This window comes from Vigna unguiculata, chromosome 5 (genome assembly GCF_037176805.1).
Source record: "Vigna unguiculata cultivar grain cowpea cultivar isolate G323 ecotype 2 chromosome 5, ASM3717680v1, whole genome shotgun sequence".
In the NCBI taxonomy this organism is placed as follows: domain Eukaryota; kingdom Viridiplantae; phylum Streptophyta; class Magnoliopsida; order Fabales; family Fabaceae; genus Vigna; species Vigna unguiculata.
Genome location: NC_140796.1, coordinates 8,164,077 through 8,180,400, shown reverse-complemented (window position 1 = coordinate 8,180,400; position 16,324 = coordinate 8,164,077). Strand labels below are relative to the sequence as shown.

Here is a 16,324-nt window from a genome sequence, read left to right as displayed (position 1 = left end):
TTGTGCTTCAGTGGTCGGGACGTAATTCCATGGCCCCTGTTAGTGGGTGTCCATGGTGGTGCCCCATCTGTATAACTAAGTAAGGATTCAAGTTAAGGTTGCATCCTGACACCCTAAAGGGTCAGTTAGTCTCACATAGAGCGGACTGATTCCTGTGGTGAGGGTAGCAGGAGGCCTGAAATTTTTTAAGGGCTAACCCTATGGTGAGGGAAAATTGATTCATTGTAACACTTGTAACACATAGCTCGGGGGTGAGCAGAGGTATCCACCACAGGTGCAAGCATCCGCTGAATCCGACCAAGTTATACGTATCCGGATGAGTCAAGTCGAGTCGTAGTGTATTGATTGAAGAGTCATAACATGCTTGTTTGTTGTATGGGTATTGAATGGTGAAAATATATTTGACTGTATGATGAAAATATTGTCGGCTCTAGCTTACCCTGTTTGTTGTATGGTTGTATTGTATGTGGCTGTTCTTTCTTGCGATGATCATCAATTTAATTGATGGGAGCAGATAGGCGAGTTTCTCGTGATCAACAAGGAAATGGTGATTCCGCTGCTTAGCCATCCGCACTGGATTTATTTTCTTCATGATTTCTTTAGGGTTATGGCCCATGTATCACTTTATGCATTACTACTCTACTCTCTTTGATTAGACTTGTATCTGGTTTTCCGTTGGCATCGTGGTGTGCCCAGATTATAGGAGTTGTGTTAAGGACTTCAGGACTACGCTATTGTACTATCGTTACGTGACGTTTCTTTTAATTTCGTTTAATAATTAAATGGGACGTTACAAAATGTATTTTTTTAATCTGTAATTTTTAGGTTACTTTTTTGGTACTCTATTCCAAAACGTCGTATTATAGTGTTTTATATTTATTTTCTTGTTGTCTTCTTTAAATTAAATTTCTCTTTTACTCATTTGTAATATATAAGATATTGATAGGGATAGATAATAAGAACTTTTACTATTGATTCTGATTGTTTGATTCTGGAAACCTAAAAAAGAAAGAGAAAACAGATTACTGCTTCTAAACAGTAATTACTAATAACTTAAACATTTTAACATTTATTTTTGTTTTATTAGTATTTTTTTTATTGTACTGTTCACTTAACCATTAGATAAAATTTGGAGTGTTTGGTGAATAATTTGTTTTTAATTTATAATCCTATTTTAGGTTGCTTACTTTAGGTTTTGTATTTCAAAACGCCATACTTTAGTTTCTTTACGTGTTTTTTTGTCTTTCCATATTAAATTTATCTTTTACTTTTTTTGTTTAATTATGTCTTTGGTCCCCATTTTGGAGTCAAAATCTCAAAATTGTACTCAAATTTTTAAAAGTCTCAAAATGACCTTCTTTTTTGTTGAAACGTCTCACGTTTGCCCTTTCCGTTAAGTCAAGGTTGACGCCGTTAGAGGGAGTGTCACGTGTCAGTTCCTTAATTTTTTGAATTTTTTTATTAATTTTTTTTGAATTTTTTTTATTTTGAATTTTTTTTTTGAATTTTTTTTTAAAAATCAAAAAATTGTCACGTGTCAAGCTGTCATTGTGCCACGTGGCAGTGACAGTGACACATGTTAGTATTACGCCACGTGTCATTTTGTTAGTCTCAATTTGGTCCCTTTATTTTAATTTGTCTCAATTTAGTCCTAATTTTTGTAAAAATGAGCAATTTTGTCCCCCTTCAAATTGAAACAAAATTTAATTTTATATAAATGTTATACAAATATTTTTATTAAATTTGATATTTTTATTCAAATTGATATTTTTATTATATATTTTTAACATAGCTAAGTTTAGTTAAAATTATGTTTCACATTCAACTTTACTTAAAATTGTTTTCAAATTTTAAATTTATATGTGTTTTATTGTAACATGAACTAGGTAATTTTCTATTAACATTATTTTCTATTAACAACTTTTAAACCATTTTAAATAAAGTTCAATGTAAAATATTAATTAAATGAACTTAATTTGGTTAAAAATATTTACTTAAAATATCAATTTTGATGGAAATATTTGTGTACATTATTTATACAGAAATTAAATTTGATTTCAATTTGGAGAGGGGCAAAATTGCTGAATTTTTACAAAAATTAGGACTAAATTGAGACAAATTAAAATAAAGGGACCAAATTGAGACTAACAAAATGACATGTGGCGTAATACTGACACGTGTCACTATCACTGCCACGTGACATGATGACATCTTGACACGTGGCGATTTTTTGATTTTTTTTTAAAAATTCAAAAAAAAAATTAATAAAAAAATTCAAAAAATCGAGGAACTGACATGTGACACTCCCTCTAACGGCGTCAACCTTGACTTAACGGGAAGGGCAAACGTGAGACATTTCAACAAAAAAGAGGACCATTTTGAGACTTTTAAAAATTTGGGTACCATTTTGAGATTTTAACTCCAAAATGGGGACCAAAGGCATAATTAAACCTACTCTTTTTTATTATATAAGATATGGATGAAGATAGATGATTATTTTATTTTATTTTCATTATACTATTTACTTATCCTTTATATTATTTATATTGTTGTCATTATTATTTAAACATAATATTATATTGCACACAAAAAATTTAACCATTACTTAATGTTATGTTTTTCTCTATTATACATTTAATTAAAATATTTTAATTAATATATTAAAAATAAATATTTTAGTACTATATGTGTTCCTGCAGAGAACAAACAAGATAAGTTAGGCACAAGCGTCACCTTATCCACGTAGTCCGCTATCTCCTCAGTTGGCCTCTTCCTAGTTGATACATGCCGGCTTGGACCCAGGAGGGATTACCTGCAGAAGGAACTCCGAAGCTCAAGTGAGTCAAAGCTCTCAAAAGGTCAAATCAAGTGATTAATGGAATAATGAATGCGTACCTTTAATTACTGGGGTCCACATGTATTTATAGAGTATTAACTATGTCTGATTATGCCATGGGCTGGGCCTTGGCTTGGGCTGTAAGTGGGCCTGGGCCTATTGAATACTAAGGGGCTTTGATTTTGCTAAGTCTTTAGGAACGGTCTGATCCGGTTACTTCTCTAGTTGACGGATGTCGTCTTTGCCCGTGCACTGTCCTAGATTGACAGGTTTTGTTATTAGTTTAGGCTTTGTTCAGTTATGAGTTTAAGTCTATGCCGGCCCGAGTCGTGTACTTGGGTTGTTTCCGGCATATACGTAAAGGTGTTATTTATATGGTTAAGTTGGTCATGTATGGTATAGTTAAGTTGGTCAGGTACGGTACACCAATCCCCCAGCCTTTGTCGATGTAGTGTGTCAGTGAAGGATGATATGTGTTGATATACTAATCGTGACCGACTAAGTGTGATACAATATGTAAAAAATATAATGATTGAAATATATTCAAATATAATATATATATATATATATATATATATATATATATATATATATATACACACACACATAAATATACATGTATTTTACATAATTCAAATAAATAAATATAAAACAATTGTAAATATAAAATATCTTTAGTTATTTACATATTTCCTCCAGTTCAAAACCTCTATAATATGTTAAAATCAGATCTGTCTAATAGCTCAACCCAGAAAGGGATCAGAATTGATTAATGAGTCTTTCACTTGGTTAAGTGGAATCTTGAAAGAATCTTTAAGTCTTATAACCCAATTAATCAATTTCGCAGTTTTGTGTTAATGGACTGTTTAAAGCAATCAAGAAAGATTGTAAGAGAAGAGAAAGAAGCAAAACACAACAGTTTATATTGGTTCTATTCAAGATGAATTTACGTCCAGTCTTCTCCTAAGTAACCCACTTAGAAGGATTCCACTAACACAAATAGGATTCAAGAATTACAAGAACACCTATATAATTCTAGAACCTAAAAACCCAAAGAACTTGATCTATCAATCAAGAACTCCCCCTAGGAGCAATGCATCCACGCAATTGCACCTAGGCCTACACTTCACACAATGAAGCAACTGTAATCAGAGATACAATCAAAATAAACAAGAAATGAATACACCTATGTTGTGCAGATTTGTCAATTTGCTCCTAGATTCAAGCTAGACCCATCAAGGTAGAATCAACCATCAATCTCCTTGAATCTTCACTTGAATGATCTTCCAGAATGCTCAAGGACTTTGTGTCTCTCAGAGGGTTGTTTCTCATAATGAATTTCAGTGATCTGTAAATTTTCTCTCTAACTGAAACAGATCTCAGAAAACAAATTTTATACTAAGTTCTCTGCTGTCATTAATGGATTAGGAATTTACCTAATCGATTATCATGAGTATATTTTCACTACCTTAGTGCAGTACTCACATCTAATCCATTAGTTAAACAGCTAATCAATTCATGATTGCACAAGCAAGAGTGTGATGGTTAATTACAACTTAATATAGGCTTGATTTACATATGATAATTTCATACTAACAGCCTAATGCTCAGCCTAACTAAAACAGGACTAATTCTAAACTGGTAATGCACATGAAGTGTAGCCTAGGACATCATCAAAACCATCTTCATATGAGTTGAAGTAGCTCCCCCTTTCAACATAATAATGTGTTGTTTATCAATACATGATCATAATAAAATCATAATCATATTCAAAATAAACACGACAAGCTAATTATATAATTTGACATATACTCAGAAATAACGGATAAAATGTTTTATATCTAGTTTATTTGGCAATCTCACCACTTTAAGTTTAGAGACTTAATTTGACCTTAATGTTGACTTTCACTTTGAAAGTTCAAAACAATGTAAAAGTTGTTGGAAATATTTGAAGACAATTAAATAAACTTGATTAACGGAGAATTAAGGAGAATTTTTTGCAGCAAATCAAACTCTATAGAAAAGAATAATTAAAGAGTTTAAGTTTTCCTGCATAGTTGACTTTTTGTTAAAAAGTTGAAATACAAGTTATACATGTTGGAGACCTTTAAGCTATGATGCACAGATACAATATGCGTATCGGATATGACACGTATCCGATACGTCAATATGTTTATTTTCAAAATGATAGGATATGATACGTGATATATAGATACATGAATATTGAAAAGTATACACTAATTCTTACAGACAAATAATATATGATTGTTAATGTGTGAATCCAAATTTTCTAATTAAAGACCAATTATTTTAGTAGCCAAAACTTGGTAGTTAATATTAGTGACCAATTTAAAAACCAATCCATAATTGAAACTATTTTAATTATCAATTTAGAAACCAATTATAATTTTTTTAAACTATTTTAGTTCTCAATTTAGTCACTATATAGTGACTAATTATTTTTTTCACTAAAATTTGTCACTATTCAAATTGGTAGTGACTAATTTGAATAAAATTATCATACATGATTATTTTATTCAAAGTCACCATTAGAGAAAAGGATAAAGAATAATTTTAGAAGCCATACAAAAACCAAATAAAATATATAAAAGAATATTCAAAGAAGGATAAGATTTAGAAAAAAACACTTAATAGACAAAATTCTATTTTATATACTTAAACATAATTTAGAATTTTCATCATTATAAATTTTTCATATTTTTCTTAAAATGAATCCCACTAAATAAAAAAAAAAACTGAATATGCATAAAACGTGATCAAAATCATTGATGTATAAATAAACAATGAAGAGTTAAAAATTCATTTAAAAATAAATTATAAATACTATAAAAACAATTTTTATGAATTAAATTATATATATAAAATACAAATGTGAACTTTTACAAGCCACTTTAATATATACTTCAATCAAATAATTCCAATCTAATTAGTTAGCTATCAACTTTCTAGTATCAATACCAAAATTAATTTTTCAGTTATATTTTTCAAACATAACCTTAGGCTATAATTCACAAGACATTTCAAATGTCTTTTATTTTTCTTTTATACCTAAAAAGTTTATACTTCACCCTTCTAAATAATTTGGATTTTATTATATTTTTACCATTGCAGAAAAATCAACACAGTAAAACGTTTACTTAAGTTTTTAAATTTTATTAATTTTATTTTAAACTTGACAAGAAAGCTTTTAAAATACCGTATATTATTAATAGTAGAATATACAAGTATACAAATGAAACTAAATTTAATTGAAATAACTTCTGAAGAAACTATATAATCTTCCTTATTCACGAGACATACTTCGTTACTTACAAGTACATTTTCTTCATATTTTTTTACGTACCCATCATAGTGTAATATTACGTTTAAGTTGTTAGAAATAAATGACAAAAAATAATTAGAATAAAATCACAAAATTAACAAAGAAAAAAAATTGAAGAATCCAAAAAGGAACACACGAGGTGTTCTTACCACGAATGAGAATGCAAAGTGTAATGAAAAAGAAAAAGAAAAAGAAAATAAACACCCTACAAATTGAGTAAATTCACTTTATTTATTTAGAAAACTACACCAAAAATTTGAACTAATAGAAGGAGAATGGATTATGTCTTCACAATTCGCTCACATATAAGAGCGAGTAAAATTATTCTGATAATAGTTTTAAAAGAGTTATTTGTCAGTTTTATACTTTATTTTTCTTTGAATCTAATTGCCCAAGAGAAATTACTCTTCAGCACCACCATCATTGAAATATAATAAAAAATGAAGAGTTTTATTCTTCTCTTATGTCCATGGCTTTTGTTATCTTTGCCTCGTGTTTATTCTTTTTGCTACATTATTGTTCTAAATAAAATGTAGCTTTATAGTTCTAAATAAAATTAAAGATTCACGCTAATTCACTTCCGAGGAAAAGCTCCAACCTCCAAGAACTTCCACAGTACCTAGACTTCCACCACACACACCTAAAGGATCTTCCTAATCCATTTTATGAACTATTGTTCTTGAGATAATAGTTAATAAAATACTCGAAAGTAAAAAAAAAAAAAAATCATTAAATTCAATATTCAACGTAAAATATTTTTTTCTACTTATTAATTTCCTAAAAATAAATTAAATATTAATTTCAGCCACAGATGCATCTTCTTCCCGCCAAAAAAAGAGCATCCTTAATCGTAGCAATTAAATGGAACTAGGAAACATAAGACAGCAGAGTGTAAGATGCAGAGATTGTAAAAATTACCTTTTCTTTCTTTCCATTATGCCCTTTCCTGAGAGATTATCCTTTTGAAGGACGTTTTGAAGCCTGATTTTTACAGAACTATAGTACACTTAGTTACACTCTATTCTCTCCCACACTATTTTCTATAGGTCGTGGATCATTATTAACAAGTCGCCACTAAAATTCCATCCACATCAAATCGTTGATGATTCAGATACCTCCAACTTCCATCTATGTACCTTCCTGTCCTGACCCGAGGCATTTGAAAAACCAGGCAAGCTATATGCCAACCTTGGCCTTGTGCTTCCCAACCAACCACATAATCTGTTACTATTTTAGATGCCCAGCATTTGTCTTACACCACACCACTCTGCTTCATCTTTCATCTGGAAAATATACACCACAATAATCACGACTGGCACAACAAATTTGAACATGCCAGAACAAAAATCATCTTTACTTCTGTGGTAGAGAAATTTTAATCATGTAGGAAGTGTAAGCACAATACAAACAATGACACATACTGCTTTTAAAACCACAAAAGAAAAACCTGTATGACATGAAGATATTGTGAAAGACAAACTTGTGACAGAATCATGATCAAATCAGTTTAGTTGCCTGTTACAAAACTTAACCTGTAAAAATCTTTGAATGTGGATTTCCTTAAAAATCTACAACCACTCGCAAGAAAAAAAAATGATATATATGTACGCTGACAAGGCATCCATGATCCAACAAAATCCATCCTTGAACAAATGAGGCTCAGTGATTATACAAAAGATCCTTGTTTCGGAACCAGCAAATTATGCTAGTAGTACTTTGTAGACGCCAAAAGACATTTAGTCCGTTATTCACAACTTACTACATTAAAAGATGCAAGATGCGTTTGGGGGAAGACCTCCATTATTTATCACCAAAATCTATAGTCGTCTATATTAACAAAAGTATGAATACAGACAATTACAAAGACAGATTCATCTATATCAGTTGAGGGACACGTTGCAACAGTTGTAACAGTCGGAAGAGTTGCTTAACTTATGTTTGCGCCATGCAACTCTTTAAAAAAACAATTTTCCGTCTTCATGTTTAACAAGACTTTATCTATTTCACGTGTCTGTTGATCATTCTAAGAAAAGAAGCACTGAAACAGTAGCACAAACTTTAATAAAACCAATTAGTTTCTAAGATAAACGAATTTGCTTCTTTAAGAAACCCAAATTTAAATAAATTCCTATTCATCTCCACTTTTCTATGTGTTAAACATTACTCTTTCCGTTCCACATACAAAGAGTAGACTATGCCTAGAATCCACACACACTCCGTACGAACAAATGAGGAAGGAGGGTGAACGCAGCAGAGCAGAAGTGGTACTTCATTATTCAACCAAGTACCATCCTTGTGCTATAATTCTAGAATATTATGCATGTCTAAGCCTTCTACCATTCCTTAGGCAATTTCTGGATCTATCCTGGTTCACAAATTACCACTTTAATGAAAAAAGGGATGTCTTCTAAACTTCAGACAGGATAATATGAACATGTGTTGGTCAATTTGCAATCTAAAATGAATTTATTCTTGGATAATGACAACCATCAAACCTGACAAAACTAGTATGCTGAAAATAATATTAGAAAAATGAAAATCATCATCATTGTGATGATAACAATAACAATAATAACAGCAAATAAGAACAGAAAAACAGAGAAAGCATGTCCATACCTAGTAAATTATGCAACCAACTGCCACAAGAAAGCATTGTGATGGACAAATACAAGGGAAGCCACTTCAATTGAGATTTCTGTAATTTCTACAAGACACGGGACAGTAACACAAGTTAACTGGAAACATGAAGCCTTGGCCGCAAAGTAGCATGTCGTTTTCTCATTAAATCAGCTTCCCTGGCTATCTGGATGTCCGAAGGCCAAAAAATTTGATAGACAACTTTACAAATAAAGCGAGGGAGCAATGCCACAATAATTATAAGCAAAATTGTTATCCAATATGTAGGGGACCTTGCCAGATGATAAATAGTCCTGCAATGTTTTCAAGGGATTAGTTAGTTATATCTTATAACCAACAGTAATGCAAGGTCAATAATACATAATACATAATAATTATGTAACTAACCAGTAATTGGGAAAGACAGGTATAGAATCCAATATCACCATGCAACCATACGTAATGATTATCGAACCCCAGATCGCAACATGAGTGATTAATACCCAACGGTTAATGTCCATACCGAGGTGCACATTTACAAGGATAACAACTGCAATTGTCCACAAACTGCCCATGCTCCATATGTCAATTGAACTGTCCTTATAGGTGAACAATGGGATGTAGAAAAGAACAAGGCTCTGCCATACTGTATCAATCATAGTGATCCAAAATAGTTGCATATTGTACGCTTCTTGCCTGTGACCTGAACCATACAGCTTAGGATACTGCAAGAGTGTCCTATGACTCAAGTCCTTATCCTGAATACCAACAATAATAGTAGGAACAGATGTGTATATCACAGAATAGAAAACACTACTCCAATCTGTCAACGCAGAAGTTGTAGAAAAAGCCGTGCATAATATATACCTAAGACATGGAAAGACATTAATACATCAGAATGTTTACAATCTCATAAAAACATGGAAGTATCATTAAAATAATGTAACTTTTATCTTTGAACCCATAATTTATGGTACACCCTGCATATTACACATATTAACAAGGATAGCAAAACAGAGAGAAGAAATATATCTCCATACACGTTGGCATCACAATATCATAAGATAGAGTTGTATAAACATAAATTAAAATCTAAATATAGAAAAATCCTTTGGCCAATTATCTGCACAAAGCCTATTAATATCATCAGCAGAGGGAATAAATATTGAAAATCACATGTTTCTAATTCAAGCTTGTCCAAATTCAGCAATATCAGGGATATTGAAAGAAAGAAGTTAAGAGTGGCCAACTTATACAAACACGAGTAACCATACATACCAAAATAACATCAACACAAAGACAGCATTGCGGTAGAAGTTGTACAGAACTAAATAGCCAACACGCTGATAATTCCAGTGGCCATGAACCAGAAGTAATTTTTTTAAAAACTGAAACTGTCCCATTGCAAAATCTGAAGCCATCACTGCTTGGCGCCCTTCCTGTCCACATATTCCTACACCAACATCAGCCATTTGGATCATTGACACGTCATTGGCCCCTGTCAAAAGTAATCAGAACGAAAAAGATTTAGCTCATATTATATCAAGTCATATTACAATCCACCTGGCAACACTAGCGAAGCCTGGTGACCTAGCAACCAGGCTCCCCAAGAAAAACCAAAACATTAACTGCCATTACATAAAATTATAAAGAACTTACCATCGCCTATAGCCAGTGTCATATCATCTGTCCGGCTCTTGATCAGATCAACAATTCCTGCCTTTTGCAAGGGTGCAACACGACAGCAAAGCACAACCTTGCAGGAAGTTGCCAGGTCGAAAAGCTGTTAAAGGAAATAGGAAATCAGTCAATATTTACCCTTAAAATTTTATTTAACAACTTCCATCAAAAGCAGTGGTATATTAATCTACAAAAATAGAACAACACAGAGAAAAAGTAAGTTTTAGATGATCAATAAGTATTAATATTTCAAAAAACGTTAAAATGAGGAAGGACAATTTTACCTCTGACTCAAGTTCCTTCTCCAAAATATAAACCAAACTGTTGCCATCAATTATAAGAGCTAAAGGAGCAATAGTGCCCTCTTCCTTTCCAGGATTCCATTTGGGGAAACCATTGGGAATATCAAGGTCACCAAGTCCAGCATTGGTTTTGTGTTTCGAACTCCGACGACCTCCACTTGAAGATTTCACACCATATTTGGCTTTAGCATCAGCCAGAAGATTTCTACATTCAACCTCTGAAGTGCCATTTATAATAATCTGCTGCATATCTCCACTAAGAAGTTTGCAGGAAAGACCAATTGAAATTGCTGTCTCTTGTTTATCACCAGTAAGAACCCAGACCTTGATTCCAGCTTGCCGAAGAGCCTCAATGGCTTCTGGTACTCCCTCCTGTAGCTTGTCCTCAATTCCAGTTGCTCCAAGTAACTTTAAATTGCTTTCTATAAGAGCTGCTGTTTGCCTTAGTTTAGTAGCTCTGTCAGTCAACGAAGTGCTTGCCTCTTCATAATGGCTTTGCCACTCCTCAAGTTCAGCATCAGAAAGATCTCTGGAGCCAATAACAAGAGTGCGCAAACCTTGTGAAGAATACTCGTTTAAATGGCTATGAGTTGTGTGCAATATGTTATTGTTACTCTCACTGCCATTTTCCAAAATGCTAAACATGGAAGTATCAGCCCCTTTGACTAACACCTTTACCGAATTGTCAGGAAACCGAATAACAACAGACATTCTCTTTCGCACACTATCAAACTCATGCAGACCCAATACGTCCAATCTGTATATCACAGAGATAATTATGTTATTGAAATATTTAGGCTATTCAATTACATAACACAGTTTTAGTAATTATATATTTGAAACATAGTCAAAACAAAGTAAAACAAATAGTCCCCCACCAAAAAGAAGTTACCATCTACCTGAGTTTCTCACCGTTGACGTCAATAACTATATGTCCTGATGTACGTTCAAAAAGAGTATATCCATATGCAGAGGCTGCAGAAACTAGAGCTTGTTCATCAGGAGATTCTCCTTGATAATTAATGCATCTAATATCATCTTTTAATTCATTTGTTCCATGACTGGAAAATCCACCATCACCAAGTATAGGGATTACAGTGTTACAAGCAGCCAGCGTAAGAAAAAACTCATGACCAGAAACTCTTTCTTCTCCATTGGAGTTTCCCCGCAACATCATCATCAGTTCAGAATCCACTACAGTTTCAGATTTCAGCTTCCATCTGCGTTTAGGAGTAACATCCGCAGCTGCAGTCAAAAGAAAAAGAGTTTTGTGATACATGCACCAGCATTTTGTCAATTCATCATAAGCTTACAGATGACTTCTGATGAGAACTCAGACATATGACAGCGTCTACATTAGATCAGGAATTCAAGATATATGATTGAATCCTAAGTTACAGACAAATCCATTTCATCAAATTCGCAAACCAGTCAGAAGAAATTGAACAATGAATAGAAAAATATCATCTAACTCATAGTAAGTAAGCTCTTCTCCTGGTACAATAATTACAGAGATTTATATATTCACAGAGCACTTTTGCAAGGTCTATCCCAGAATCATCTATAATTAATTGAATGAAAAATAGCAGACAAAGCGCAGATGTTACGTTGGCACCAATACTCATGTCAGCAAAACAATCATTATCATGAAAAGGCAATCCAAATTCATAACTATCTGGTGCATTTCTCAGACTTTCACAAGAAATCAACACTTTCTGTTAATCTCAAGAAGACACTGAATACCTGTATCATCGACCACATGCAAGGAGCTCCCATAATTCTTCCCATGTACGCTGGCCCTCCTGAATTCCATTTTGTTTTCTGTGAGTGTTCCAGTCTTGTCCGAAAATATATAGCGTATTTGACCCAAATCTTCGTTTATATTTAATGATCTACACTGAAACCTTGACGCAGAGCTGGCATCATACATATCCCTGTCTTCAATCATAAAGTATGACTGACCCAATCGAACCAACTCCATTGTGATGTAAAGAGATATTGGTATCATTATCTGAAACACTATAACAGAACTCAAGAAGGAGAAAAATGCTTCCATCGGAATCCCATAATACTTGTATTTCTTTCCATTATCGGGTCCGTTGGTGAAGTATCTTTTTCTGTAGTAAGGCAAGGTATCCAGCTGGTTATTGTGGCGTACCAGCCAAAGACACATCCCAAGGGCTACAACCAAACACATGATAAAAAGAAAAACAGACAACCAAAGGGTTTCCCTGTTCATATAACTTTCAAGTCTGCTTCGCTTGGAAGGAGAAGCTGCACTGTTCAGCATTGCTTTTGTTTCCTGTCCTGCATAAACTACAACACCAATTATCCAATCCGTGTTCTTAAGCTGGCAGCCACGCAGAACAATGTTTGACTGGCTAAGGGAAAACTTAAGTCCATTGAACTCCATGTTGGCAGTGAACTCATAAATATTTCGGTTCGGTTGCTCACACCTAATTACCCCAAAAACATCACAAGATTCCGAAGTAACCACCGAAGCTGTTTCCTGCCTAGCATACCTTGTCTTCAAATTTGACTCTCCATCCAAATTCATGGTCTGAATATAGGCAAGCCCACTTTGATCACTCGTCCCCAACAAGACCATATCAGCCGGAATTGTCTCATCAGCAAAGATCTTAACAACCTCCCCGGCTTGTATTTTTTTCCATTTCTTCGATCGGAAATCACCGGACTGAAGCACCAGAGACTCCCGGTTGTTTTCATTGCGATCTGACCTGTGCCGCCGCCAATCCTCATAGCCATCCTTGATAGCCGTGACACAAAGCACAAACAACAGAGGGAAAAGAGACACAGTCCTCCCAAACACAGCCAGTGGAGGAAGTTGATTGAGCGCTGCAATAGCAAGGAAATACAGATACGCAACCCTATGAAACTGAATGAAAAGATTCTTGGGCAAAAAGGTAACAAAGGTGTATCTACTAGTTCGGATCTCATTCCCAGTGAACTCATACTTGTCGTTGGTCTTCCTGGGATCATTAATATAGATCAACCTGGCACCATCCTCCTGAAAAGCAGGATCATCAAACTGCACACTCTTGTGCCTAATCCTCTGCGATTTACTATTCAACCTATCCTGCACATGAGACGAAGCTCCGGATATCTCAAACGGCACACTCCGGTTATCAGCACCATGCAGTTCCATTGCACCCCACGATGCCGAGCGCCTCCTCTCGCGCGTGGGGCATTCCAAGGGAAACTGCCAGGGGAACTTCGACTCAACAGCACACTTATCAGAGCTGTTACTGTTACTAAACGACGCAGTGTGGAAGCTGCTATCGCTAGGCAAAACCTCCTTGTTTCGCTCCTTCACGTCCAAATCGCTGATGTCAGCAATAGCCGCCTCGAACACCGAAGACGAGAAGGAACCATGGCCATAGAGGTAGGTCCGGGAACCCGATTTCCCGCGGCGGTGAACAATCACAGGACGCGGATCCGATTCCAATAGCAAGGACTCATCAGAACTCATGAATACTTCTCCAGCCGCATTGCATCAATACAGCTAACCAAATCGAGCGCGGCGGAAGGGATAGTTAAACCCCAATCCATGTGCAAGTAACGAGATCTGAGAGTTGGGAATCAGCAGAAGTTATTCTCCACTAACACAAACAATAATAAATAAATAACCTAGCTGGTGAATTAAGCGAAAATTGAGGGCGGAATTGGATTAGATTATTAGAAAGTGATGAGTAAAGTTGAGAAATGGGTTGATTGGGAGGGCGCGGTAACCCTAGAATGTGAGAATTGGTAGTGACAGGGAAATGTGGTTGGGAGAAAAGAGAAGCGATCCAGGATTAAGATTTGGATTAGGGTGAAAGTGAGAGATGGAAGGTGCATCAGAGTTGGAGATGGCAGAAAAGAGAGAGAGAGAGAGAGAGAGAGAGAGAGAGAGAGAGAAAGAGAGAGAGAGGAACGGTGAACCACCAATAGCAATAACAACAGTAATAAGCAATAGCAATAGAATACCAATCCAATGCTTTGCTTTTCCCTTACTTCCTTTCTTCTTTCTCTTTCGCGTTTCTTCTCTTCCTCGGGCCACCACCATCCAATGAATGCCATTACTATCCATTGTCTTCCCTTCCTTTTCAAATAAAATAAATTAAAGTTATATATATTATATTTAATAATCTCATATTCACTTAAAATATATATATAATTTTAGTTCTTATTAAATTTGATGAACTATTTATATAAATATTTTGTGTTTTCTTTTTGCATTTAAGGACTAAAATTGACTGTACCTTTTACAATTTATAAAACAAAAAAATAAGTTATCCCAACTTTTAGACATTAAAAATAGAATTAAAAGAAATTGCTTAGTGTATTTTTTATTGAGAATATTATTATTTTGTGGTTGACTATTTTTTAAAATATTTAATTAAAATGATTAAGTTGATCTCAATTTGAAAGATTATTTTATTATATTCTAATTTAATTTTTGTGAGCTTCATTTATCACAACATTTTTTCATAAATATATATTTTTAAATAAATAATTTTTTTATTTTTATGGTTATATATTACAATAAAATTATTAAACAATAATTAATTTTAGTTTTAAAGACAAAAAAAATAATCATAATATTAAATAATTTAGATATAATTTTATAAGTTGAGAATTATTTGTATTTAAAAGAAAAAAAATTATAAATGATTTGTGAATTAGAGTCTAAATTAATTTATAATATTTGATTCTAAAACTTTCTTAGTTAATGTTAAAGATCAGTTTAATTTCTAATTCACAAATCAAATATAGTTTTAATTTCATAAAAAAGACTATTTTACATATTAATATTTTTTAGTTTATAAAATAGTATTTAATTTAGTTAATACTAGTGTAAACACAGGCGCGATAGCGCCTGTGTACGCATTTTTTGAATTATATTAATAATTGATGATATTGTAATGTTATTAATTTAATAAACAAAATAAAAGTATATTTATAAAAAATAAAATAAAATGTACGGAGAAAATAAGAGAAAAATAACTGTTGATGAATAGTAAGAGAAAAAAAGAAAAAGGAGATAAGTAAATAATTTTATAAAAACTTGTAAAAGTAACCGTTAATTTTTAAAAATTTAATAAATAATTAAATTATAAAGGGTAAAGTTGGAATTATGAAATGTGGACACAAAAGAGAGAATCCCCTTTATATATAGTTATAGATAATGACTAATTATTTTGGTCTCTTTGCTATTTGATAAATTTTTTATTGATGATTTGAAATTTGTCACCATTTTAGTACATTTTAATGGAAAGATTTTATAAGATTTATGTCTTATATTTATAGTAATGTGTGATTATTTTATTATTATGATCTAAAACATTAAATTTTGTCAAACTCTTGCCTTAATATGCAATATCATGAGTTTATGTCTAACTTATTTTCACAATATTAGTTTGTAAGATGAATGTTATACTTCACTTGATTCTATGGTAATGATATTAAACCTTTGATGGATGTAAGAATGTTGTTCTATATTTACTTTCTCCTCTTTAACATCAAATTTCATTAAGATAATTTTGT

At 33.0% G+C, this 16,324-nt stretch overlaps 1 protein-coding gene across 2 annotated transcripts; it reads right to left on the bottom strand.

Moving 5' to 3' along the window:
- Positions 1 to 7,084: 7,084 nt before the first annotated feature.
- LOC114185504 (phospholipid-transporting ATPase 1-like) lies at positions 7,085 to 14,748 on the bottom strand. 2 transcript variants are annotated; one of them, XM_085673535.1, is made up of 8 exons: positions 12,521 to 14,747; positions 11,677 to 12,022; positions 10,760 to 11,534; positions 10,455 to 10,578; positions 10,074 to 10,293; positions 9,204 to 9,662; positions 8,796 to 9,109; positions 7,085 to 7,462 (listed from the first exon to the last, which is right to left on the bottom strand). In XM_085673535.1, exons 1-7 carry the CDS (start codon positions 14,265 to 14,267, stop codon positions 8,911 to 8,913), a joined length of 3,870 nt encoding a protein of 1,289 aa, XP_085529661.1. In that variant the 5' UTR covers positions 14,268 to 14,747; the 3' UTR covers positions 7,085 to 7,462; positions 8,796 to 8,910. The 2 variants fall into 2 exon arrangements, with proteins under 2 accessions (XP_085529661.1, XP_027929057.1); XM_028073256.2 differs by lacking the exon at positions 7,085 to 7,462 and adding an exon at positions 7,491 to 8,544 and having other exon boundaries at positions 12,521 to 14,748.
- Between the last annotated feature and the right edge of the window lie 1,576 nt (positions 14,749 to 16,324).